Below are 24,118 nucleotides of genomic sequence, written 5' to 3' on the forward strand. Positions count from 1 at the left end.
AAAGGTCTTGCTGTTGTGAATCCATTTTTTGACGTAATCCATTTATTTCTTCTTTGGTAGATAATAGCTTTTGTTTTAATTTCTGTTACATTAAATTAAGTTGTAAAAAATCAGTTTTACTGTTGCGTATATTGAACGAGTCTATTGATCAATATCCTTACATTAATAATTGCATTCTTAGTAGATGTTTCTTTAGAGAGTTCTTCAAATTTTGTGCTCAATTCTTCTTTTTCAACTTTATACTGATTAACTGATTCATTTAATTCCTAAGCAGAATGCCACAATATCTAGTTATCTAATTGTTGATTAATAAGAATTGCATGTAATTCTATTCCATAGGAAGTCCTTACCTCTACTAATTTAGATAGATCGCTAGAAACATTATCTTTGGCGTTTAATGCCACTATTAATTCTTCTTTGACATTTTCTAATGACTCTGTTAGTAATGCTTTCTCTTGCGTAGAGTTATTTAAAAGCTTGCGTAATTCCTAGTATTGTTATTTTGTATCAACATTATCTACTCGAAGTAGTCTATTTGCTATGACGAACAATCGAAAGTTGCTAAAATATGAATTTCTAAACCTCAGTAACGGTGTCCATATTTTGTATGTCTTGACGTTCTTGACATAGTAATTGATCTTTTTCTTTTATCGACTCTAGCAGATCCTGTTTCGATGCCTGATGGATAAAAAAGGAATAGTTTAGAAAAGATATGTAATCTTAAAAATGTCGCAATAAAGCGAATAAATACTGCAGAAGTTACTTCGAATTTCTGAATTAAATTTCCATTGTTGGATTTTTCTTCTTGCAATTGAGTCTCTAGCTCGTTTATTTTTACTTGCAACTGTTCTATTTGTGACTGATAATAAAGATGTAGACTTTAATTAAGAAAGTTAATTTCCCTTATACAGTAAGCGTAAACATTTACTGGATCATTTCAAGAATATATGAAATGATAGTGGGAATGCAACGATGATGAAAATTGAGAAGATTTGCGTAATGGCCGAGTAATAGTCTTCTGCTATTAATGTAGGTTTACCTACGTAACCCAAAATTTGAGTTGACAAAATTGAGTAATTCCTTAATATGACCTACTTAACTACTACAATTAGCTGAGATCATTACATTACCTTGACTTTGTCATCCTGATCACAAAGGTTTTGCTGTTGTGAATCCATTTTTTGACGTAATCCATTTATTTCTTCTTTGGTAGATAATAGCTTTTGTTTTAATTTCTGTTACATTAAATTAAGTTGTAAAAAATCAGTTTTACTGTTGCGTATATTGAACGAGTCTATTGATCAATATCCTTACATTAATAATTGCATTCTTAGTAGATGTTTCTTTAGAGAGTTCTTCAAATTTTGTGCTCAATTCTTCTTTTTCAACTTTATACTGATTAACTGATTCATTTAATTCCTAAGCAGAATGCCACAATATCTAGTTATCTAATTGTTGATTAATAAGAATTGCATGTAATTCTATTCCATAGGAAGTCCTTACCTCTACTAATTTAGATAGATCGCTAGAAACATTATCTTTGGCGTTTAATGCCACTGTTAGTTCTTCTTTGACATTTTCTAATGACTCTGTTAGTAATGCTTTCTCTTGCGTAGAGTTATTTAAAAGCTTGCGTAGTTCCTAGTATTGTTATTTGTATCAACATTATCTACTCGAAGTAGTCTATTTGCTATGACGAACAATCGAAAGTTGCTAAAATATGAATTTCTAAACCTCAGTAACGGTATCCATATTTTGTATGTCTTGACGTTCTTGACATAGTAATTGATCTTTTTCTTTTATCGACTCTAGCAGATCCTGTTTCGATGCCTGATGGATAAAAAAGGAATAGTTTAGAAAAGATATGTAATCTTAAAAATGTCGCAATAAAGCGAATAAATACTGCAGAAGTTACTTCGAATTTCTGAATTAAATTTTCATTGTTGGATTTTTCTTCTTGCAATTGAGTCTCTAGCTCGTTTATTTTTACTTGAAACTGTTCTGTTTGTGACTGATAATAAAGATGTAGACTTTAATTAAGAAAGTTAATTTCCCTTATACAGTAAGCGTAAACATTTACTGGATCATTTCAAGAATATATGAAATGATAGTGAAAATGCAACTACAATAGAAATTGAGAAGATTTGCTTACTTTACTGTCTTCAATCATTCGATTATACTTTTTATGTAAATTCTTTAAGTGGTTTTCACTTTGCTGTAGTCTATGGTTGCAACTCTGCAAGTATTTATTAAATTTTATTCAGTGATGAAGATATGGTAATATTTAATTGTAATGGAAAATTTTAATTTTCAGTAATTATTCATTGATGTGATAGGCAATTGATAAACAATTTAAAATTTTTTGTTAATGTAATATGCCGATTGGAACATTGTTTATAGTTTGGTCGAATGCTTAGAGTAACTAGATAAATTGCTATGTTAGCTTACATTAAGTTCTTCCCTTAGATTTTTATTTTCTGCCACCGCCTGATCTTGTTGTTTGATGAGGTCTTCATAATTATCAGAATGGCTCTGCTGTTGTTTAGTTAAGGCTTCATTTTTTTCACTTAATATATTAATTTCCTTCGTGATCACATCATTACTATCTTGAAGCTTTTTATTAGCGGTTTCCAATTCGTTCACTTGAATCGTTAGCGCTATGAAAACCGTATAGTGGGATTTAAAGCTATCGTTAATTATTATTACAATAAAATGCGATCTCTTCTATAATCATTGTGCCAATAAAACTTGATCGTGTAACAGTAAAGACGACTAAATATAATTATAGACCTTTTAAATAAGACTATCTATATGTAGTTTATATCGGTAAAATACTAGTCTCTGATATCTCCACAAGCGCAATAAAACATGACTACGTGATAGAATATGATAACACCTAAATAGCACACCATTCGTCGATATCGACTTTGATACTTATAGTAGAGCAACACTACTTTCTATTAGTTAAAATAGGATAGTCAGTAAACGAGATATTGTACTAGCTAAAATGGGAACGAACAAGCGTTAGCGCAAGCGTCTAACATGCTCGTTCCTAGTATATTTTACCATAATTGATTACTAAGGTACATTATGTTACCATAATTCAATACTGTAAGTTTAGTTGATGTAAATTTTGTTATAGCAATTATTAAATAATAATGTTCGATTTATTTACCGTCAGCAGTAAATTTCAGCTTCTTCTTGCTAGTGACTTGCTTTTTAATATATTGTATTAATTCTTCTCGCGATAGGGTATCCAGCTATATATGTTTGTATTTCAGAAATGTAAGTATCAGGACTGCGATATACTCCTTAATATTAATGGTGTTCTAGTGCAATACTATGTACAAGTATCAATTATATTGTTTGTATCGTGAACAAAACATAATAATTCATAACTAAAAGAGATTAATTTATCCTAACTAGAACTTATAAATACGCCGATTGAAATCGATTGGATAAAGCAATTTGTATTATATACTATCTTCGCATGGTTCAGAAACTAGTTTCACTTTTTTAATTTACATTACGTAAGATACACGTAACTGCTTGCAAAAATTGTTAGAGATATGGAAAAAGTAGTTCGATAACATCATCTATAAATATCAAGTACAAATAATAATGTCTTTAAATTAATACATCTATTACGTTGATATGTTATTGCGGCCTGTAACAAAAGATGTTGGCTTGATTTAATTCAATACACGGGTATCTTGCGGTATAAATTCTTTATAACTACAATACTGTTAGGGCTGTTTTTGCAAATACAGTATTTTAAAAATGGTTATACATTTACATTACGGTTACTATTAGCGTCGGTCCTATACATTTTATGACGTTTTATCGTCATTCAGTTTTTTTAATAAATCTTGATTGAAAAAGTGATAAGATTTGAAATTTGAGGTAGTCTACTATTATATTTAACAGTAATCAAGTAGAACAGTTGCTAATAAGGACCGCTATTTTACCGTGCTTCTGGCAGGAGTTGTTCCTCCACTTGAGCTATTGTTGCGGCTACTACCAGTCCTTTTATTGTCAACTTCATTTTCGTTGTTGCTCTAAAACAGTTAGATAGGTAAATTTTAAATCGATAAAATTTTAATTACCTATTTCTCGGATAATATTAGTTGTACTGTAGAGTAGATTATATTCCTATATGGTAATGTAATGTCTTCATTTACCGATAGCGATATCTACTTTATTCAGAGTCTAAATTTTGGTTTCCCCTTTCCGGGCAAATTGATATAATATGATACGAGAGAATTGTTTAAGTTGTATATGGAATAGGTACTAGCAAGGAGTGCCATGGGCTACAAAGGTGTAAAGAAAATCCTTAACAATGTTACTGGAATCATGTCATATATCATGATGAATGTAATACAGCGACGTGCACTACATAAAAATATAGATGAAAGAATGGATATTGTGTTTGTGCCCGATTTCAATTAGTCTTATTTGCCGATCAATTAATTTGAAGATTTACAGTACATTGTAATTCATTTACAGTCAACAACCATTCTCTTAACAGTTCAACTGATACATTAATTAAGGCATAATAGGCAAATTTTGGGTTGAGAATTCCGTTACAGTCTATAATAACTGAATACGTTTCCCATTTCGTAAACTGTACAAGCAATAAATTCCTAGCCATTCTGCTATTATTATCTTGACATAATGATATATATATTTACTATCTATCATTAAACTGTACAGTTTTCAAACTTTCAATCTAATTGAGGTTAATACTGCAATGTATAGTAAAAATACCGTATCTGTGCAATACGTCCTACCCAATCCATAAAGTTTGGTTTCACTTTTCAACAGCATTACTGTAATGCAATCAACTCGATATGTTATCGACAACGTAAAACTCTTGTTGATATTATCAGTAATCGATTTCTAACTTTACAACAGAAGTACAGTAAGAGGCGAAGGTAGATCTTATCATAAAATGTATTTCCTCATCATTAATTCATTTCTTAAATAATAATCATCTAGCTCTCAAAAAGTCACTAGTGGTACTGCCGACAATGTCAATAATACCATTGCATGCTTTCAAATTGTTTTTTTAAAGATCCATTTCCGACGAAGACGAGATCATCAAAAATGCAAGTCAATAATCGTTCAACAATGTTTCTTCCTTGACTAATGTAATTTGTAACTGAATAAGATTTATTACAAAATGTTTTATGTTCATAAAAAATTTAATTTCGTCTTCAAGCTGATCTTAAAGGGTGAAATAAATATGAAAAGTAAGAGTTATCAGATATGGCCAAAGTCGAACGATTGGCCATACCTACCATTCGCATGTTAAAAATAATAAGAAAATGTGGCTATTTATGATCTGTCCAATAAATCTTTCAGCTTATATAAACTTATAGCAAGAGTAATTGTGGAAGTAGTCCTACATTCCGTCAATGTTGTATGGAGATTGTTACTGGCTAACTTGACTAAAAGGATCCTTTTAGTGGTAACCGTTTTACAACACAAGTAGTAGTACCGTACGGATATCTGTTATGTTATGAACCTATTGAGTACATTCCTTGTTCGCTTGTTTCCGATGTGAATTCAACGATAGTAAGTCAGAGTCGACGTGGTATAGGTTATGTAGATTGTGAAAACTACCTTGCATGGTATCTAATTTTATCACACAAATAAGGATGTGTACGTCTTGGATGACAACATTAGTCGGTATCTTCTTCTGAATGTGTCTCTCTTTTATGACAACATTAGTCGGTATCTTCTTCTTAATGTGTACCTCTTTAGTGACAACATTAGTCGGCATCTTCTTCTTAATGTGTACCTCTTTTATAACAACATTAGTCGATGTCTTCTTCATGTGTACCTCATCCATGACAATACTAATCGATATCTTCTTGTTCGTTTGTTTCGAATGTAGGTTGAATTACAGCAAGGAACCATGTTCCATACCGTCCTTTCGATTTTAATATCATGTACTGTACAGGGCTGATTTTAAACTGGTTTATTGCAGATGTTATCAAGGGCCAACTTGAACTACATGGATGTTACCGTAAGTCTTTTGTAACTGAGCTTGTTTTGGACGTGAATTGCAGCAAGAATTCATGTTATACATAATAATCAAGATTTTGATGTTGTGTATAGTACTGATTTTAGACTCATTAGGCTAACTTGAGCTACATGCACGCTGAACGAATGGTGTCCCATTTCATAACCAGTAAAATGATATGTCTATCAACTATGACTTCATCAATCGATATCCTCTTAGCTTGTTTTAAACATGATTGGAATTGTAGCAAGAGTCTATACTACATTCAATACTCAACCTGTTAATGGCATAGACATGATTGATTTAGACATAGGGAATGATATGGCCTATTAACTATGACTCCATGAATCGATATCTTCTTTAGCTTGTTTTGGACGTGATTTGAGTTGCTGCAAGAGTCTAGTTGTCTATTCAAATGTAGAATGTTGATGGCATTTCCCGGAGTGATTTTAGACTCGTTTATAGAGGATATTTGTCATGGGTTAACTTAAACCACATGAGTGCTATCATTATTTCATTCTAAAATTTATGCTATGTCCATGTTGGATATCCATTCAGATAGAGTCGATGTTGTCTACGACACTGGCGACTTTTGTCAACTACGTCTTACCATGTTGACGATATTGGTCATTGGGCAAGATGTCACTCTGTCTATTTTCTCGTGATACTGTATATCGAATCTACTTCATAAGGAATCCTAGCCTATTTTACGTTTATTTGGAGTGATGTTGATTTTTTTCTCCATTCTGTTACGACATCGATTGATTAATTCAAGTCAAATACCGTGAGGGATGGACTATCGGGTATTTCCAGTATTTACTCGTCTATGAAATGGTATACAATGTGGGCAAGTATGGATTCTACTAGGGCTAAGTGAACTTTTCAATCATTCATCCTGGTGCATGATGACATTGATGATTACGTTTCATTTTCTTCTTATTTATGGCCATAACGATCATTTTATACAAGTTTGAACGGTATCCTTGTCGATTTTACTCCTCTTTGACTAGTGGAGTGCCTTGTTTCTATTCAGTGAAAGTGCAATTTTTTTTGTTTTTCATTGGGCTCAATGAATTGATCCACTGAAAGGATCGAGAATGTTGGTCAAGTGTAACTTCATAGACTGTCTACTTAGTACTATTTCATTGCATTACTTTGCTAGGGACTCATGGCTCTATTAGTACAAGGTTTTGAAGGTGTTTTCATGCTGGGAGAACAGAATAGACAGGAGAGAAATGGAAGTGAGTATTGAATGAAATCAAGTCTGTAAACATGGTGCGTCCGACTTAGTAAGGGGTTTTTACTCATTCATCGACCTGACTACCATCCTTTCTCATGCACTAAACTAACAAAATAAGTAGACTTTATTCCACATGCAACAACAGTCAAGATCGCTCTTGATCCTGCAGGTCAATAAGATGAAAATAGCCATGGATTAACATTGCAATAGCTACCTTTTCTTGTCCAGAAGGTGGTTCTTTGCCAGCATCCGCCATGATGGCTGGTGTCCAGTGCTGTACCTGTCATGCAATTCGACTGACACTCCAGTACTGAGTGACTCGCGTTCGCTTCACTTCGCTAGGCACAACAATCATCCTGCTGGTACCGTACCGTACTGTACAATGCACTCTGTCATTTGTGTACTGTACACTGTACTGTACTGTACTGTACAGTGTACAGTACAGTATGACGTCTACACGTTAATATACTGTACAGTACAGTACTGTACACTGTATGTACAGTCCAGTAATAATGCACTGGAGTGACCACCGCGGTGGGTGTGAGCCCTGCAAATTCCAACGCGTCAACGTGGTAGAATGATGTCACAGTCGACAGTCGGCCGCAGATGCTTGACAATGAAGAGACATGACAAGTCCTAGCTACCGTACCGTCCGTAAATATGCAGTGTCTGACTGTCTGCTGCCGTCTTGATCAAAAACGATGTCATCCCTATCAACATATCCAATGTGATAGTAAACAGGATGGTCGGGCCAGGGAAGCAAGCCAGTGTATGACATTCTTTTTACGCACTATCACTCATTCTATCAGGGAATTGGCTAGCAACATGGAGCATCACTAGCAAAAATAATGTCGTAATACGGCCTACAAATTAAACTAGCAAAATCGCTATGGGTGACATCATTTTTGTACTGGTAGGAGGCACAAGAGTACCAGTACTGTAACCGTCCCAGACTGCATGTCACATGATCGTACCCGTCACCACAGCTAGGTTGACGTCCAGTTGAGTTGAGCCTCCTCTGATATCCTTGGTAACTGGACGCCATTTTTGCTCCTTGTTCAATGTCTTGCAACTATTGCTGGAAAAAAAAACACTCTTGGTTAGCGCTATAGACGACCGTTCAAGACTTCATAAAGCTGTAGAAAACAGATAGTTCAATCAATTTAGTGAAGAACATCAAGTTAAGCTTGTAGTGGAGTTGGTGGTGCAGTTATGGCCATTTATGATTTTTACATTTTCCATCGAGAAGGTACTTGCATCTATTACTGCCAATGGCACGGCAAGAAACCGCCATCGCCGTCGGTGACAGAGGTAAATGCAGTATGGATAATGTAATATTGATGCTTTAGCCTCTAGTTGAACTCTTCAGCCATAGCGAGTTGGTGATAAGACACGTCAGATCAGCGACATACTAAATACGAAGAGCAAATGCATTGGCCAACTTTTGACACCGTTAGACGTATTACTATAAAAGTGTCGCTTAGCATGTTCTACTAGGAGTACAGTAATAAGATGATTGGAAAACGACTAACGCTAGAACAACTGGTAGTGAGTGGAAGGGAATGATAGAAAGCAATCTACTGTACTGTGTTGGGCAAGATTTTCAACATTTACCCTGCCTTTCCCAGCCAGATAAAGTCTTTTACTGCTATTGCCTGGCCGGTAGAAAATACTTTAAAATAAAATAAATAAAATGAACCGAGATACTGTAAGTGGTACATCGACCATACTGCAAAGACTCCTATAGTATGCCTACTCATATACAACATTGTATAGAAATTGTATATTGTAGCTACTTTGAAATCGAGAATGATCACATCAGATTGGTCTAGTTCCACAGATTGCAATGGAGTAGAAATCATTTCTCTAGTTTTTCTGGGGGGTTTCTAAGGGTACTGTGGCTACATTTAGGAAGACGCATCTGCAGCCTTAGAAGAACGGCAAATCTAAAATATTGGGATCTACATGGAGAAGACATACTTGTACACTTGAACTAGCCAAGATTGCGTTTTACATAGTAAATTATAGTGTAGCTACTAGTTCCACAGATTACCAATGGAGTACAGTAGAGATTATTTCTCTAGTTCCTCTAAAAGGTCTGTAGAGTACAGTAGCTACATTCAGGAATGACGTATTTGCAGTCACAGGAGAAGAACAAAATCCAAATGTTAGAATCGACATTGAGAAGACATACTGTACAACTGCTACATTTGACGAGGCAAGATCACATTTTAGATAGTGAATTATGTTGTAGCTACAGTTATAAGATAACAATAAAGTGGATCAACAATCAAGTTCGATGGCTAATCGACCACATCGGATTCGTCTACTTTCACAGATTGCGAATGGAGTACAGTAGCCACATTTAGGAAAACGCATCTGTAGTCACAGGAGACAGGAATTTCAAATGTAGGGATCGACGCAGAGAAGATGTACTGTATCACTCTGACACTTGAACTAAGCAAGATCGTATTTTAGATGGTCAATTGTATTGTAGTTGTCTGTCTCCTTAAAATCGAGCGACTACATCATCTACATTATCACAGATTGAAAATAGAGCACTGTAGCTATAATGCAAACCTACAGTCACAAGACACGAATTGATAATATCGTCAAAATCAATAAAACAATCAATCACCAGTGTCACGACAATACGGCAATATAGAATAGATAAACTTTAATGTCAAATTGGCTAAGCTATGGCCTTGAAAGATAATTATTATAAAACTACTGTGCATACTGTCTCTGCTTTCTCATCTGCATTGCTCAATCGAATGCATTTCAGGAGCATCCTGAAACAATTGAAATAAAATTCACATTATTAAATTTTACATCTTTCTTCAACAGCATAATTGCAAGCTGATGTATGGTTTACTCTACTCACTGAAATCATTCGTACTTCGAATCTCACCCACGGATGGGTAAGTTAGTGCTACTTATTCCTCGATCGATAAAAGATACTCGTGTAGATATATATATACAGTACTGTAGTACTAGAATTTGTTATATCTACCTGAAATATAACGGTACTATTGTAATAGTCACTGCAAATTAAAAAAAAATTCAGCTACTTTGTAACATAACAAAATTAAGGAAAACCAATTTCCATGTTAACACATTAAACTTTGATGTGTATGTAATTGAAATATTTTTTATTAGTATAGCAACTAGACGAAAAAATAGAATCACCTTAATTTGTGTGCATTTTAATTCTTACATCATTTAGCAAGGATCAATTTTCCAGTTACCGGACTAGTAAGTATAAGTTAAATTATTATGAAACTCCAAGTGGAATAAAGTTTGTCATGACTACCGATTTGGGTGTTGGTAATATTAAAGATATTATGAAAAGTATATACAGAAAGGTAAATCAATTATACAATTGAATAAACACATTAACTTCAGAATAAATATAGAATAGGATAAACTACCATTCCTAAGTGATAGATCTGGATACGTAATGCCATTTGGCTATGTCCTATATATTATACATAATAGCTGAATTTTGTTTCTCTCTTATTTTAGATTTATGTGGAATATCTAGTCAAGAATCCATTTATTGATGTATCAAAGCCGGTTTCTAGTGAATTATTTGTTTCTAAACTAGATGCTTATGTAAAAGAATTACCCTTTTTTGAACCCAAACAATGAAATTGGCCTCTACAGTAGTGGTTTGAGAGTAGCATCAATTTAATGATATTGCAATATATCTTTGAGAGAGAAAAGAGGATAGACTCCAATAATACTATGTACTGTATCACACTATGTATCTGCTCTAGGACGCTATCCATTTTTGATGTATTAAAGTTGGAATTACTACTTTGAAGCCTTGTAGACGCATACAGTATTTGAGCACTAAAGTGATTTATTCCAAGCTTGTTACAATAATTGTCGTAGTAGAAAGATTGGTAATTTGAATGTGCACATTGCTGTGTTTTTAATGGATAGAATGGGACTGATCAAGTGGGTATACATTGTATTAGCATGTTCAATGGTGTTGTATAGTTATCTGATGAATGCATCAACAACACAAATGCTTGTGTGTGCGTTCAGTAAGCTGTTTACTGTGAAAAACCTTCATTTTAAATTTTGTACAGTATAGTAAAATGAATATACTAAGTTAAGATACGAAAATTGTTTGTTATGATGTTTTACGTAGAATATAAGGTGTAATTTTAATTGTTTATTGATATTCACCAAACGACTAGTTTGAACAATTATTATACATTGTAAAATAACATTTGGCTAATTTCAAAGCAAGTTTACACAAATTTTCCAGCGCTGTAATGAACAAAAGTAGAAATACTTTTAAGTGTAATCATACTGCGCTGGGTAGCTTAAAATAAGTATGAATTAATTATATGATGTTCTGTTGATACTTTTTTACAATAAAGTATACTATCAGATAAGGTAAATAAAATCTTGACATAGTCTATGTACAGTTGAATTTGTCATTACGATAAAACGTGGTTTCAATCCGGCTTGCTAATCCGATGGCACAGTTGCCTTGATTGCAAAAGACAGAGTGCTAGAAATCATAAATTAAAATTAGCTACTGCTGTAGGGAAAACTAGGATTGCTCGTTTTGCTGTTCCAATATACGATTGGTAGATATTAGTATTCGAGCGGTCAGCATTGGGCAGTTACAAAAGTAAATTTCTTCCAATAAATGAGGCGGTAATCGAGAAACATCCAATTGGCTGTTATCAAAACAAGGTGTATACAGATATTCCTCGGTTGTTTTATTGTATCTTACGGTGAATTCCAGTCCTAAATTGATAAATGAAGTAATAGAATAATTTTAAAATTATTTTATAAATTATCTTTTACGATCTGATGGCTGTATTATGCATAGTTATCATATGGGTACAACTTCAATGCTAACATACTGCTTTGACAGGATTTATTTTACTTTGATGGATTTTATTGTCAAACCTTTTAAATCTTGTGATCGAATTTTGAATACTTCTTTGTCCTTATTAACACTACTAAGGGGTAAGGGCTCAATATCTAATCGATTAAACTTTTGATATGCTTTGATAGTCATCGCTTGTTCTTCGATAACGTGCTAAATAAAAATTGTTGATTTTTAATTTATATCTCATCAAAGTATGGTACCCTTGCTATTTCTAGACAACAAGGATAAGCGTACAAAGATAGGATATTGATTGATTTTATTCTTTCATTCTCACCCTCATCGCTTCAGTGTCAGGGCTTTCAATTCTACTGTTGCGCAAGTTGTTTAACCTTTCTCTAGCTTTATTTAATTGGTGCTGCAATTTCTTATTTTCATCCACTACAGTTTGCATTTTGCTATGGTGACACTTGAAGTTCATTTCAGTTATGATATGCAACCGATGCAGGTGATCATTTAAGAAATTGTATCTTGTTAGCTAGTCCATTTAGTATCCAGTATTTAACATACACGTATTAACGTCGCTTATTTCTATTCATGGTAGATGGATTATTACACTGGGTACCGATAACTTACCTCTAACGCGTCTGTTTGTGAATGATTCTGTTGATCATTATTATGCGCGTTGTCTCGGCTATCTTTTACACCTTGTAATTGCTTTTGCAGGTCTTGCTTTTCATCGATGATACTTTGTAATTTTTTTCGATATAATTCGATTTTTTCATCAGATACTGTAATAAGCAAAGATTGACTTTCAATTTAATTTGATTCTTTATTATACATTGTGGTATTGGATCACTAGATTAGATGCGTGTCTACATCTGCGATAGAATACATCTTAATGGAAGTAATTGATGTACAGGATTAGGAAATCCTTTTTTGTTCAGTTCAGTTCAGTTTGAATATACCTATATACTTATGTACTACTATCCTTTCTGCTACTGCAGTTGATCATTTTTATTTACGATAATAAACACAATATATCAAGTGTGCTGTATCATATGGCATGAAAGTTTCAACTCAGATCAACATCACCATGATATGACAATTTTCATATCAACATCGTGTGTAAGACAGGAAAAATAAATACTCAATACTGCACTTACCTCGACAACGTTCTTGACAATCTAACTCTAATTGATGATAGCGTCGTTCGGGTTCAGTCTCTCTGGTTTCTAAAAGTTTTTCGAATAATGCGCGGAAAGTATTTTCATCGGAAGGAATGGATTGATTTTCCTATTAGGTAGAGCATAACATTGCAATGGCTTATCACTTTGTAAGTACTGATTTATTTTATGCAAGGTGAAAACAGTGACGCACGTTTGACACAGTTTCAATGAGCAATATTGGATTCAAAGGTTCAAAAATGGTTGTATTCCATTTGTACACGTATTGATCGTACATTGCATAGACAAATGTGGGATCAAGTGCATTACGACGGAAAAGAGTTACTAGTTCGGGGTATTTTCTCATCTAGTATAAGGCCTTGTATTAGAATCCTGTTAGTAGGGTTTTGATTGGATACACTTAGGACATAGATGTATTGGTAGTCGTATGACAAGATTACTAATAACATAAGGGCATAGGTTATTCAATATACAGTACTGTAATGGCAGTGGTACGATGAAATGACTAATGATGTAACAAGAACGACATTGATTGATGTACTGTTTTTTATTTCAGGGATAGATGGATTGATGGAAAGCTACGTTCAAAATCAAGATATCATCTTGGTGGTTACAAGTAGGCTTTTCACTTTTATTGCAGAGTGATTTCAAATGAACTCTGTATTGTGATGATGTAGCGAACAATTTGGACAAGTCTGTCTACTGGTCAAGCGATGCATTGATTCAATAAACAACAATATTGTAAGCATTCATTGGCGTCCTACGTTGTTGATGGAGGCGATTGGATGATTGATGAATAAGCGAAAGACTATACTGTACGATGAAAAGAAGAGATGATGTTGATCGTTATTGTAGGCTGTGATGTGTGTTACAGAGTGATTTAAAATTGGAATGATGTATCAGGAATAGCCTAGGACAAGACTTTCTACTATGATGAATGGATGCATCCACTGTGTATTTTTCTACACGATCGTGAGGGAGTTTTGGACTGGGACAGGAAACTGCAGTACTATCAAGGCAACGAAACGTAGGACGAATACTCCAAGTTATTTGAAGCGTATTTCCCACTGACCTTGGTCGACTTTGAAGTTTTCCTTGATTGATGTCTATTTCTTCTTGCCATTGGTGAATTTTCATGACTGGAGTCGAGAGGACGCTTGATCCTAGTATACCTCCTCGAGCTGCTGGTGGCCATTTTAACAATTTGAATAATTTTGAATTTGACCGCTACCGTTAAAAAAGTTCCACAATAAATAGAAATGCTGCTGTACAGTGTACAGTCCACTAGGGGACTGAGCTTACGATACATTGTACTGTGCCTGCAGACCGTGCTACTGTAGTACAGTATTTTTGGAGGATAAATACTGTACTGCAACCACTGTACACTGTACGAGACTGCAACAGAGGGTCGAGACAGACAGGCGCATAGTACAGTCGACAATGTACTGTACATTGTACTGTACACTGTATACAGTACAATGATTGTAGGCGTGCTTGTACTGTACTGTACACTGTACAGTACAGTACAGTACAGTACAGTACACTACACTGTACATTGTACTGTACAGTATAATCACCTTAGCCGCAAAACACAGTGCTGCAAAATGGCGATTTGAAGGGAAACAACAGTCGTACCTTCTTCTGCAATGATTTCAAATCTGCAGGATACTGACTGAATTCTAGTTTGAAAATTGCATCGATTGCTCCTTCATCTATCTTTTTATATCAAATGACAGGCAAATTTGACAGCTTGACTACAATTTAGAGCGCCTTACACCACTCCAATAACAACCGCCTCACACTCGTACACTACCGTACAGTCTACAGTCTACAGTATTTTGTGGCCAATGTGGACTGTACTAGCGTATCCAGCAACAGGATACGACTGGTCTGTCATAGACTCACGGTCGCCATCGCCATACCAATGCCTTGTACCTGGCCTGTTCCTTCAGCCAGTTGGCTGAAAAGTCAGTCCATCCATCCAGGAGAAAGTAGGCACTACTTCGTCAACAGTATCCATTCAAAATGGCCAAGTAGGCAAAGTCGACACAATTCATTGCTTTTACTCATCATCATCATCTGCCACAGTATCGCCATTCATTGATCATCTTCATCACAAGTAGGAGGACCAACGATGCAAGTGTCTAATCTTTATAGCAACGACGCTGACACAACCAGTTCGGATGCTGATTCAGATCCTGAATTACTACCTGGCTGGGAGAAAAGTAAAACATCGACTGGAAGAACCTTTTACGTTGAGTGAGTTCTACAACATCGTTATCCATCATTCTACAGCCAGCATAATACAGTACTCCAATACAGACTGCATCATCATTCTTCATAACTTCTTTCAGTGTTCATTCCCTTGGCCATTTTCATTCTATTCAGGTTGCATCGTCTCACCGGCTATTATCAATCTCATCAGTCTATCATGTAGTTAGGCTGGAGTCCTTTGCTAAATACGCATATCATGATACAATTGACTTTTGCTTTTGTAACAACAAACTTTTCCATGCATAATATGTATTGTATTGATCTACAGTTCGACAGCTAACTCAATACTCTAGTAGCGACTGGATGATTGTTATTATTCCTTTTGGCTTGGGCTAATCGCTGATGCGTTTAGGCTAGAAATCAATTACTGTACTTATACGAGATTGACTTCTGCCTTCTTGTACTAGTCATGGCATAACAATCATTTACATCGAATGAATTCCGCTACACCTGCACTGTATTTGCTTTTATCCAAGGTTCTACAGCGAACACAATACTCTAGTAAGAACTGCATGATGGTTGTTGTGATAGTCATAGACTTACCCATTTTCATTCTGGTTAGGCTAGGTTGGGCTAGTCTCTGCTACGATGATGACGGCATATTTGTACCATGGAATGAGGCATTGATCCGGCTTAAGTCCTTTGCTAATCGGCTTCTGCCCTCGTATACAAATAATGTCGTCGTTGATATGAATACGATGTGATAATACTATTAGCCTGATTGTCATAACTCTTAAATCAACAAATGTGATAACCCTTAAAGCTTCTCCATGTAGCCAGGATTCTGATTCATTTCAATTTAGTGTGCAATTACTTTCATGGTATTAAAGTCATCATGTAATCAAAGAATGTTGTCAATATGCAAAACAAGTACACATCAAATCCACGCATTAACCCCATGTTCACAGTCAAACTCACTTTGGCTTCTCCTGGTAGCCATAATTCTGTCTTAGTTGCCTTCCCCTTGTTCTCAACCAATCTGTATTACATTACTTGTATGCTTGTACTACGTAAAAGTAATTTTGCAGTAATAGGATGTTGTCAAGGCTATTAATGATACTCATATAAATGGACTTTATCTTCATTTCTTTATCGTTATAATGTACACGTTTACTATTCTGTACAATGCTAACTGAAATACTGTACATGATTGTCTTATTGATAGCCATAATACTCAAACGACACAGTGGGAACATCCGCAACGTAGCCACAAGAAACCGCATCAAAAGATCGGTAATGCACCATATACTAATGCTAGTGTAATTATGCTTTAATGTTGACAATCTTCACACATCAAGAAATCATAATAGAGCACTCTAGTTGCACTGTATGTTGTATTCATTCAATCATCCGTTGCTTAAGTTAATCATGAATGATCATCTTAGTCCATGCCTTATGCAATTCTCTTGTTGCACCGTATGTTGTGTTCATAAAATCGTCCATGGTATCAACTTACTGCTATTCTGTAGGTTACTCGTTCTTTGTGTTAATAAAGGTTAGCCATGCCAATTAGCAATTCAATAATTCCAATTCTAATCTCAGATTTACCATTTGGCTGGATTCAAATCAAGAACGAAAATGGTACAATTCTCTATGTCAAGTAAGTTGTTCATTAAAGTGTTACTCCAAAGTCATGATAGAAATGAACTACTGTAATCATAATCAATACGATTCCAAAGAGTTGATGCATTTTAATACTGTTAGAGTATGCAATAAAATTATTTAAATTAGGTAGCCATCAAGATATTCTTGTAATAATTTCGGTAATCGCATTTCAACAATCTTATTTAGTCAAAGAAATCAAAAGAAAACCTATGTAGATCCAAGATTAGCTTTTCGAATGAAGAAAAATCGCCGAGTATTTGATGCTGTTTCAACATCAATGGACGTCCTACAGGGTAGAAACTTATCCGGTGGAATTGCACTAATAACTGGAGCTACTAGCGGAATTGGTTAGTTTGTGGTCTTACTAGGTCTAAAATTAGTAATTTTATTCGATTTGCTGCTTTTGAGTAGTTATGAGCCCTTTGTATATACGCGTAAAGTGTATATAACCTTAAAATCTCAATTTAAAGCTAGTACATCTGATCTAGTATAAATTTAGGAAAAATTTTAATTCATTACGATAGATAAGGGAATCATGGCTTATATTATTGTTATTTAGCATATAAAATTATGAATAATTCGTATTTATTTCCATGTATGACAATGAATACCGTCAATGGTTATACACACACAATCAATTAGTATGTTATTACTTCATAAAGACGTAGACTACTGGGCAAATAGATAACTTCAAAATTGATTAGTAAATTCAACATATCGGATACATGCTAAGTGCAGCCTAAGCTTATTTTTATCATGTAAAACTTGACTACACTCATAGATTTATTAGAATATTGCTGCTCGATCGATACTGGTATTACATTCTAGCTCTGATATCATTGCTAGTAAATGATTGATTATTGTCTTATAGCCAAATTGCTGATCAATGTTTAGGATTTGAGACCGCTCGAGCTCTCGCACTGCATGGGGCTTTAGTCATAATGGGCTGTCATGATATCGTAAAAGGATCTATCGCAGCAAAGAAGATTACAAAAGAAGAGGTTCATCTACTCTTTAAATTACGAACAATTAAGATATGAGACCTATTCGTACAAGTTAAAAAAATGAGGCAGTTACTCATAATTTCTATTTGCAAATACTTCCCTTCTACTACTGTACATAATTATAGCAAGACTTAACTTTTTATATTTTCTGCCCTAATTATTCTGTGTTTTCATAGCCTCTGGCGAAGATTGACGTTATAGAAGTAGATCTATCGTCTTTAAAGAGTATAGCATGCTTAGCTGATGAAGTTTTAAAAAAATACAGGTCGGCAACTTTATGGGATTACTACGTGAAAAATTACCTTGACTAAGGTCTGATCAATCTTGTATTACTTGTATCATTCAGGCAATTACATGTAATCATTTGTAATGCTGGTGTATTGGGATTACCGTGGAGACTAACTACGGACGAATTGGAATACACTTTTACTGTGAATTATATTGGTCATTTTTATCTCGTAAAATTGTTAACTGAGCTTCTTATTTCCTCCTCGCCGGCAAGAGTTGTTGTTATTTCTTCTGAGTCTCACAGGTCTGCTGAATTATGCTTGTCAAACATTCACATATTATCGCATTAAGAATTGACGTCTTTTGCATTGCAATTTCATTTTAGATTTCCCACTACTGATGGAAGTTCGTTTAATGTGGAAAATATTCTACCTTCAAAACAGCAATTTATCCCAATGGAGGCTTATAATCAATCCAAATTATGTGGAATATTATTTAGTAACGAATTCAATCGTAAATATTCATGCTACGGTGTGACATCGAATGCGGTTCACCCAGGCAATTTATTGCCAACTTCGCTATGTCGAAATTCATGGTTTTATACAATTTTATTTTTATTGGCTAGGCCTTTTGCTAAGTCTACTGTAAGTAGCATTGCTAATGAATGATATAGATGTATTCGATATTTCGCAGTACGCTAAAGTTATAAGAACCTCAACAAATTTAATATATTAAGATCAACAAGCTTGCTACTACTCGTATCCGTATTCCACAATTAGTATAATTTTATAATATGAAATTTGATGGATAGTTTATTTCTCTCGTTTTAATTGTTATAATCATTTTAGGTGCAAGGTGCTGCTACGACTACTTTTTGTGCAGCAGCTAGAGAGTTGAATGGTGTTGGCGGTTCTTATTTTAATAATTGCCAACGCTGTGATCCATCGCCTGAATCTCAAAATGAAGAGTTAGCAAGAGCTCTATGGAAATATACTGAAAGTTTATTAAGCTGTAGAACGATTCGGTTACTTCCTCAATAAATTAATAAATTCTGTATTTATAAATTATTATGAACCATTTCCTCGATCATGAGTAGTCAAATGAAATTCTTATATGCCACCCAAATCCTAAACTACCACCGTATGTACATATTTTATTGGATAAATAATTATTTGCTGTGTTATTGATACAGTATATCCTGATAGTTATTATTGTTATAATTAGAGATAATAAATATCCACTATAATCATGACAAATTACTTAATGAATACTATGTAAACGTGTATCATTTTATTTGCTGTTAATGCATCAATTTTATACCTCTTAACTGACTGAAAATAAAGCTGTTTCTACCTAAGGTGCTATCTGAATCGGATCAATACAAATATATCATTAATTAACGGAGATGATAATAACAATAAAAGCATAATCTAAGGCGGTAATAATTAATCAACACAATAGATGACAAGTACGAGTAATAGTAACAAAAAGTTTAGAAATTGTAAACTAAGCTATAAATCGTAATAGGCTTATACCTTATTTCTTGCAAGTAGGAAAGCGTGCAATCGATCTTGTAGTTCATCAGGATATTTTTCAAAGTTGGTGAGCGCCAGTATTTACTCGTATAAACGAAAATAGGTACTCTTTCTTTTGTACTAGTACTTAGAATACTAGAATTAGTGTCAATCTAGTACTCCATGAGTAACTCACTTTAAGATGCATCTGGCACATTGCTCGATATAAAATTTAGCTTGTTTTGTTTTAACGCGACACAATCAATGCTTGGCTTCACTACGTTCAAATTTAAATAAACTCGTGTCGAAAAATTAATCAATGTGACAAGATAGCCATTAAAAAGATCACTTGCTATTACATGATGTATATATTTATTTATTGTAATCCACACAATTTTTACTTATCCAGAGATAATATGCATTTCTTTACAAGACCATTCCTGAAGTTATAAATCATTATTTATATAATTAATTACCTTATTTACAACATCGAGATAGACAGCGCAAAGTGAGTTCTATTGCTTTAAATGTTATGACATTACTATGCATAAAACAACTTGAAGGCTCTTCCGCTTAAATTAAAAAATAATAATGACAGTACAGTCATGAATGAATGCTTAAAAAGCGTTTTAGCTGAATGTATATCATGCAGTCGTTTAGTAAGAATTTCTATAATTACAATGATACTAGTACATAATTTAAACCTGTTTTTATCATTTCGTAAAACCATCATTGCAATTATACACATAAAATGCAGAGGCTCAGCACTTGTCATGGTTAAATTTATGGACAAGGAAAACGTGAGCGAAACTTGAACATTTGGTAGTTTCTATTAGGGTTATTAACTGTAAATGTCCGATGCTCTTCGAATAGTATTAAGTACGGCGTCCACTCATTGCAATTGCTGAAAAATTATAACTTCTTTCAACTAATGTAGTTGTTTCACAATTTAATAACAAGTCGAAGTACTAATTGAATGATAATTAACGTTAAAATAATTCATTTTTCGTGACATTTAAAATATCAAAAATCATTGTACAGTAGTTTGGTTTCACGCACATTGAAATATGCAAAATGCAATTATTATAATGAAATACGACGAAAAGCCAACTTTAACTCAGTAAACTGGATCTCCCCATATGATTACTCTTCTTAGTTTGTCACAACTGACTATGTGGGTACCTTGTGGATGCCATGTACATGCGATAACCGGATTTCTACATAGAATAGAACATAAACAGAATTTGATACATTAAATAAAGAGTACACACTGTTAATGTATTTTCATATGAGATTTTTATAGGCTGAAATATACGTACGTATGTTCTTTAAGGGTCTTTTCTACACGTGTACTATTTGTATTCCAAACAAAAACGGTACCATCAAACGATCCACAAGTCACATATTGACCATCCGGGCTAAAAGAAAGAAAAATTTAACAAAGTAAGCAAGAAATCTCGAAAAGACGTTAAACTTATTAGATGGAAGTAGTAATTATATTCTATTATCGTCAAAAGCTGTCATAGTTATGAAAATATGTATAGAAGATATACCTGAAACAGGCGCGACAATAATCTAGCGCTAAACGGAATCCATCAGAACTATAAATAGGATAAAATAGTCTAAGATTGGTAAAACAGTTAAAACTGTTATTTGAAATTTTCGTGCCTTACCAGAACGTTCCTGTAACTTGATTCATCCTTAGATCGATTAGTTTTAACATATCATCTCTTGAGCTACTAAGTAAATAGGTACCATCTAAAAGTAGAATAAGACGTTAACAAAATAAAAAAACAACGTAGTCCAGATAAATTTCAGGGTAGTCACCTGGAGAGAGCGATAATGACGTAACTTTTCCATGTAGAGTAATTTCATTACAGCTTGACTCGGATCTGTAATTCAGTACAGGTATCATAGTATAATTAAGATATCGATAAAGAACATATTGTTGTAACTATTTGTCGAATATCACGATCGTCAATTTCTCATAATTTACCTGATATCCCAGAAGCGGATACGTTTGTCATAATGTCCGCTTATAATATTCGCTCTGTAGATTATGAGTTAAAGAAACGATTTAAAATTGATGAACGTATTTGGTACTATTATTAATGATACATGAACTGTTTTACTAAATTAATTATAAATACTATAATAACTTTATTTCTACCATTACTGACCCGACGCCATCAATAGTAACCAAATCATTGCAGCTCGAACCAGCAAATATTGTTCGAATACCTTAATTAAAATTTATGGCTTCCATTAAATAACGCGTACAGGTCAAAACGTTCATCGTAGCTATTAGTTATTTATTTTGTTAACGCAACTCTAAGTAGGCAACATTAAAGTTTTCCTGAAGGGATAATGCTTATTCAGTTGACAGAAAAGTTATACTAACATGCTCTATTCTTTAAATCCCATACTTTCAGTGTCCTGTCATTACTACCTGTAACCTAATTAATTTTAAAGTTAATTAATAACATTATTCAGGTTTATATAAGATAGAACCTTAACATACCACTCTTCCCGTTTCACCGAGAAATTTTGCTGCTAGCACTTTATTTGAGTGTCCAGTAAGAGTATGCTATGGAGTATATAAACAAATTTATTTCATGATGGTATGCGCGTAACAGAAATAAAGCAAGGTATGGCCATAAAGGTGATCGACTTACCCTCAGCCTTTGGTCACTAACACTCCAAACACGGCCGGCGAAATCATTCGAAGCAGTTAAAATGTATCTTTCCTAAAAAATAAATAGCTATGATTAGCTTTTAATATACGAAAATAACTATTAATCATAAATTAATGTACTTGCGAATCGAACTCAATCGCCATCGTTCCACCATTGCTGCCGCGTAGTACATCTCGCTGTGATGCTTTTGCTGCAAATGTAGGTTTATTAAAAAATGTAAAGCTTATAGTAAACGGTGAAGAGTAATCACTATTAATAAATTATATTGGCTAAGCAAATCAAGCGTACCTCCTTGTAATTCCCAAATCTTTACTACTCTATCACCTCCACCAGTTGTAAATACTGAACCTGAAGGGCTAAATTTTACGGCAAACACTTCACCCTCGTGGGCATCCTATGAATATTACATCCAATTGAAGGTGGTTCCCATTTCATTAATACAAATTTTGACTTTTATGGGGAAGAACTATTAATATTTATGTATAAATTGGTACGAAGTAGTAGACTTACAAATTTACACAACATCTTAGAAGGTAAAACTGCTCTCACTATTGGTAAGGGTAAAGCTTTTGCCTGATTACCCGCCATTCTAAGCGATAAAATCAAGGTTACACAATTTAATACCTCAGTGAAGTTAAAACGAAATAAAAGCTTGAAATGAATTTACTATAACATCAAGACTACAAATGCATCCTTTAATAAATTACTTTGGAGTCGGAGTTTCACGCGCCGCTTCCAAGAGGTCATTCTGAACTTGCTGTTGGCGTATTCTAAAATTTATTTTAATAAAAAGTTAAAGATATATACGCCCAATATTTGCAAATAACATTTACGCTATTTCAAAGTAAAATCAATGTTTGATAATAAGATTACCTTGTACTTTTATCATTGGCATCATTGAGCATATCTGCTGCTCTTGCCTTTTCTCTCATCCATCTTTCAATCTATTTTTATAAAAGGTTCGTTGCAATGACGAAATTACTAAATTAAAAATTTCCTTTACAGAATACATTATTAAACGTACCAAATCGCGATTTTCATTTTGTACTTGTCGTAGTTTGTCCTCAACAGAAGTACATGCAAGTTGTAAAGCTTGCTGTTCATCTTTCAAAACCTATTATACAATTAAAAGTTCTACGTTACACTTAAAATGATTTACAAGCCAAGGAATCCTTATTGAATTAATTTTTCGTGATTATCCGTATTTGCCTGATTGTTGGTAATTAATTCGGAAACTCTTTGCTCTAGCTTTCTTTTTTCAGCTTGTAGTCCATCTTGAACATTTTGCGATTCAGTCACCCTAAGCAAGATGTATTGCAATTCAGATTTGAAGAAAATGTAATAAACTAATCAATTATGTAATAGCAAAAATTTAAACACAAAAAGCTAACTTTTTATCTCGTTTTGCGATTTCGTCGTCTTTTGTTTGTACTAGTCGATTGAGTTCAATAATTTTTTGAGCATTCTAGTAATAATGAATACGTAGA

At 33.9% G+C, this 24,118-nt stretch overlaps 4 protein-coding genes across 4 annotated transcripts; 2 read left to right on the forward strand and 2 right to left on the reverse strand.

Annotated features, from left to right (window-relative positions):
- Positions 1-8,480: 8,480 nt before the first annotated feature.
- On the forward strand, positions 8,481-10,919 carry TRIADDRAFT_32756 (uncharacterized protein; the record flags this gene model as incomplete). The annotated part of the gene is made up of 4 exons (XM_002117598.1): positions 8,481-8,579; positions 10,116-10,189; positions 10,495-10,633; positions 10,794-10,919. The coding sequence occupies 4 exons, from the start codon at positions 8,481-8,483 to the stop codon at positions 10,917-10,919; spliced, it is 438 nt and encodes a 145-aa protein (XP_002117634.1).
- Positions 10,920-11,838: 919 nt separating this feature from the next.
- TRIADDRAFT_61676 (uncharacterized protein) lies at positions 11,839-14,505 on the reverse strand (the record flags this gene model as incomplete). The annotated part of the gene is made up of 5 exons (XM_002117619.1): positions 11,839-12,038; positions 12,204-12,336; positions 12,760-12,914; positions 13,290-13,419; positions 14,383-14,505. 5 exons carry the CDS (start codon positions 14,503-14,505, stop codon positions 11,839-11,841), a joined length of 741 nt encoding a protein of 246 aa, XP_002117655.1.
- A 939-nt stretch (positions 14,506-15,444) lies between these two features.
- TRIADDRAFT_32795 (uncharacterized protein) lies at positions 15,445-19,461 on the forward strand (the record flags this gene model as incomplete). Its single annotated transcript, XM_002117599.1, has 9 exons — positions 15,445-15,569; positions 16,750-16,817; positions 17,127-17,184; positions 17,376-17,536; positions 18,084-18,190; positions 18,370-18,458; positions 18,540-18,725; positions 18,807-19,065; positions 19,270-19,461. 9 exons carry the CDS (start codon positions 15,445-15,447, stop codon positions 19,459-19,461), a joined length of 1,245 nt encoding a protein of 414 aa, XP_002117635.1.
- A 1,591-nt stretch (positions 19,462-21,052) lies between these two features.
- Positions 21,053-23,025, reverse strand: TRIADDRAFT_32827 (uncharacterized protein; the record flags this gene model as incomplete). The annotated part of the gene is made up of 12 exons (XM_002117620.1): positions 21,053-21,152; positions 21,255-21,353; positions 21,489-21,536; positions 21,609-21,693; positions 21,763-21,827; positions 21,932-21,985; positions 22,116-22,176; positions 22,337-22,391; positions 22,457-22,522; positions 22,611-22,682; positions 22,751-22,821; positions 22,920-23,025. Coding segments are annotated over 12 exons (882 nt in total), but the record flags the coding sequence as incomplete, so codon positions are not given.
- Positions 23,026-24,118: the final 1,093 nt, after the last annotated feature.

This window comes from Trichoplax adhaerens, genomic scaffold, assembly GCF_000150275.1.
Source record: "Trichoplax adhaerens TRIADscaffold_26 genomic scaffold, whole genome shotgun sequence".
Taxonomy (NCBI): Eukaryota; Metazoa; Placozoa; class Uniplacotomia; order Trichoplacea; family Trichoplacidae; genus Trichoplax; species Trichoplax adhaerens.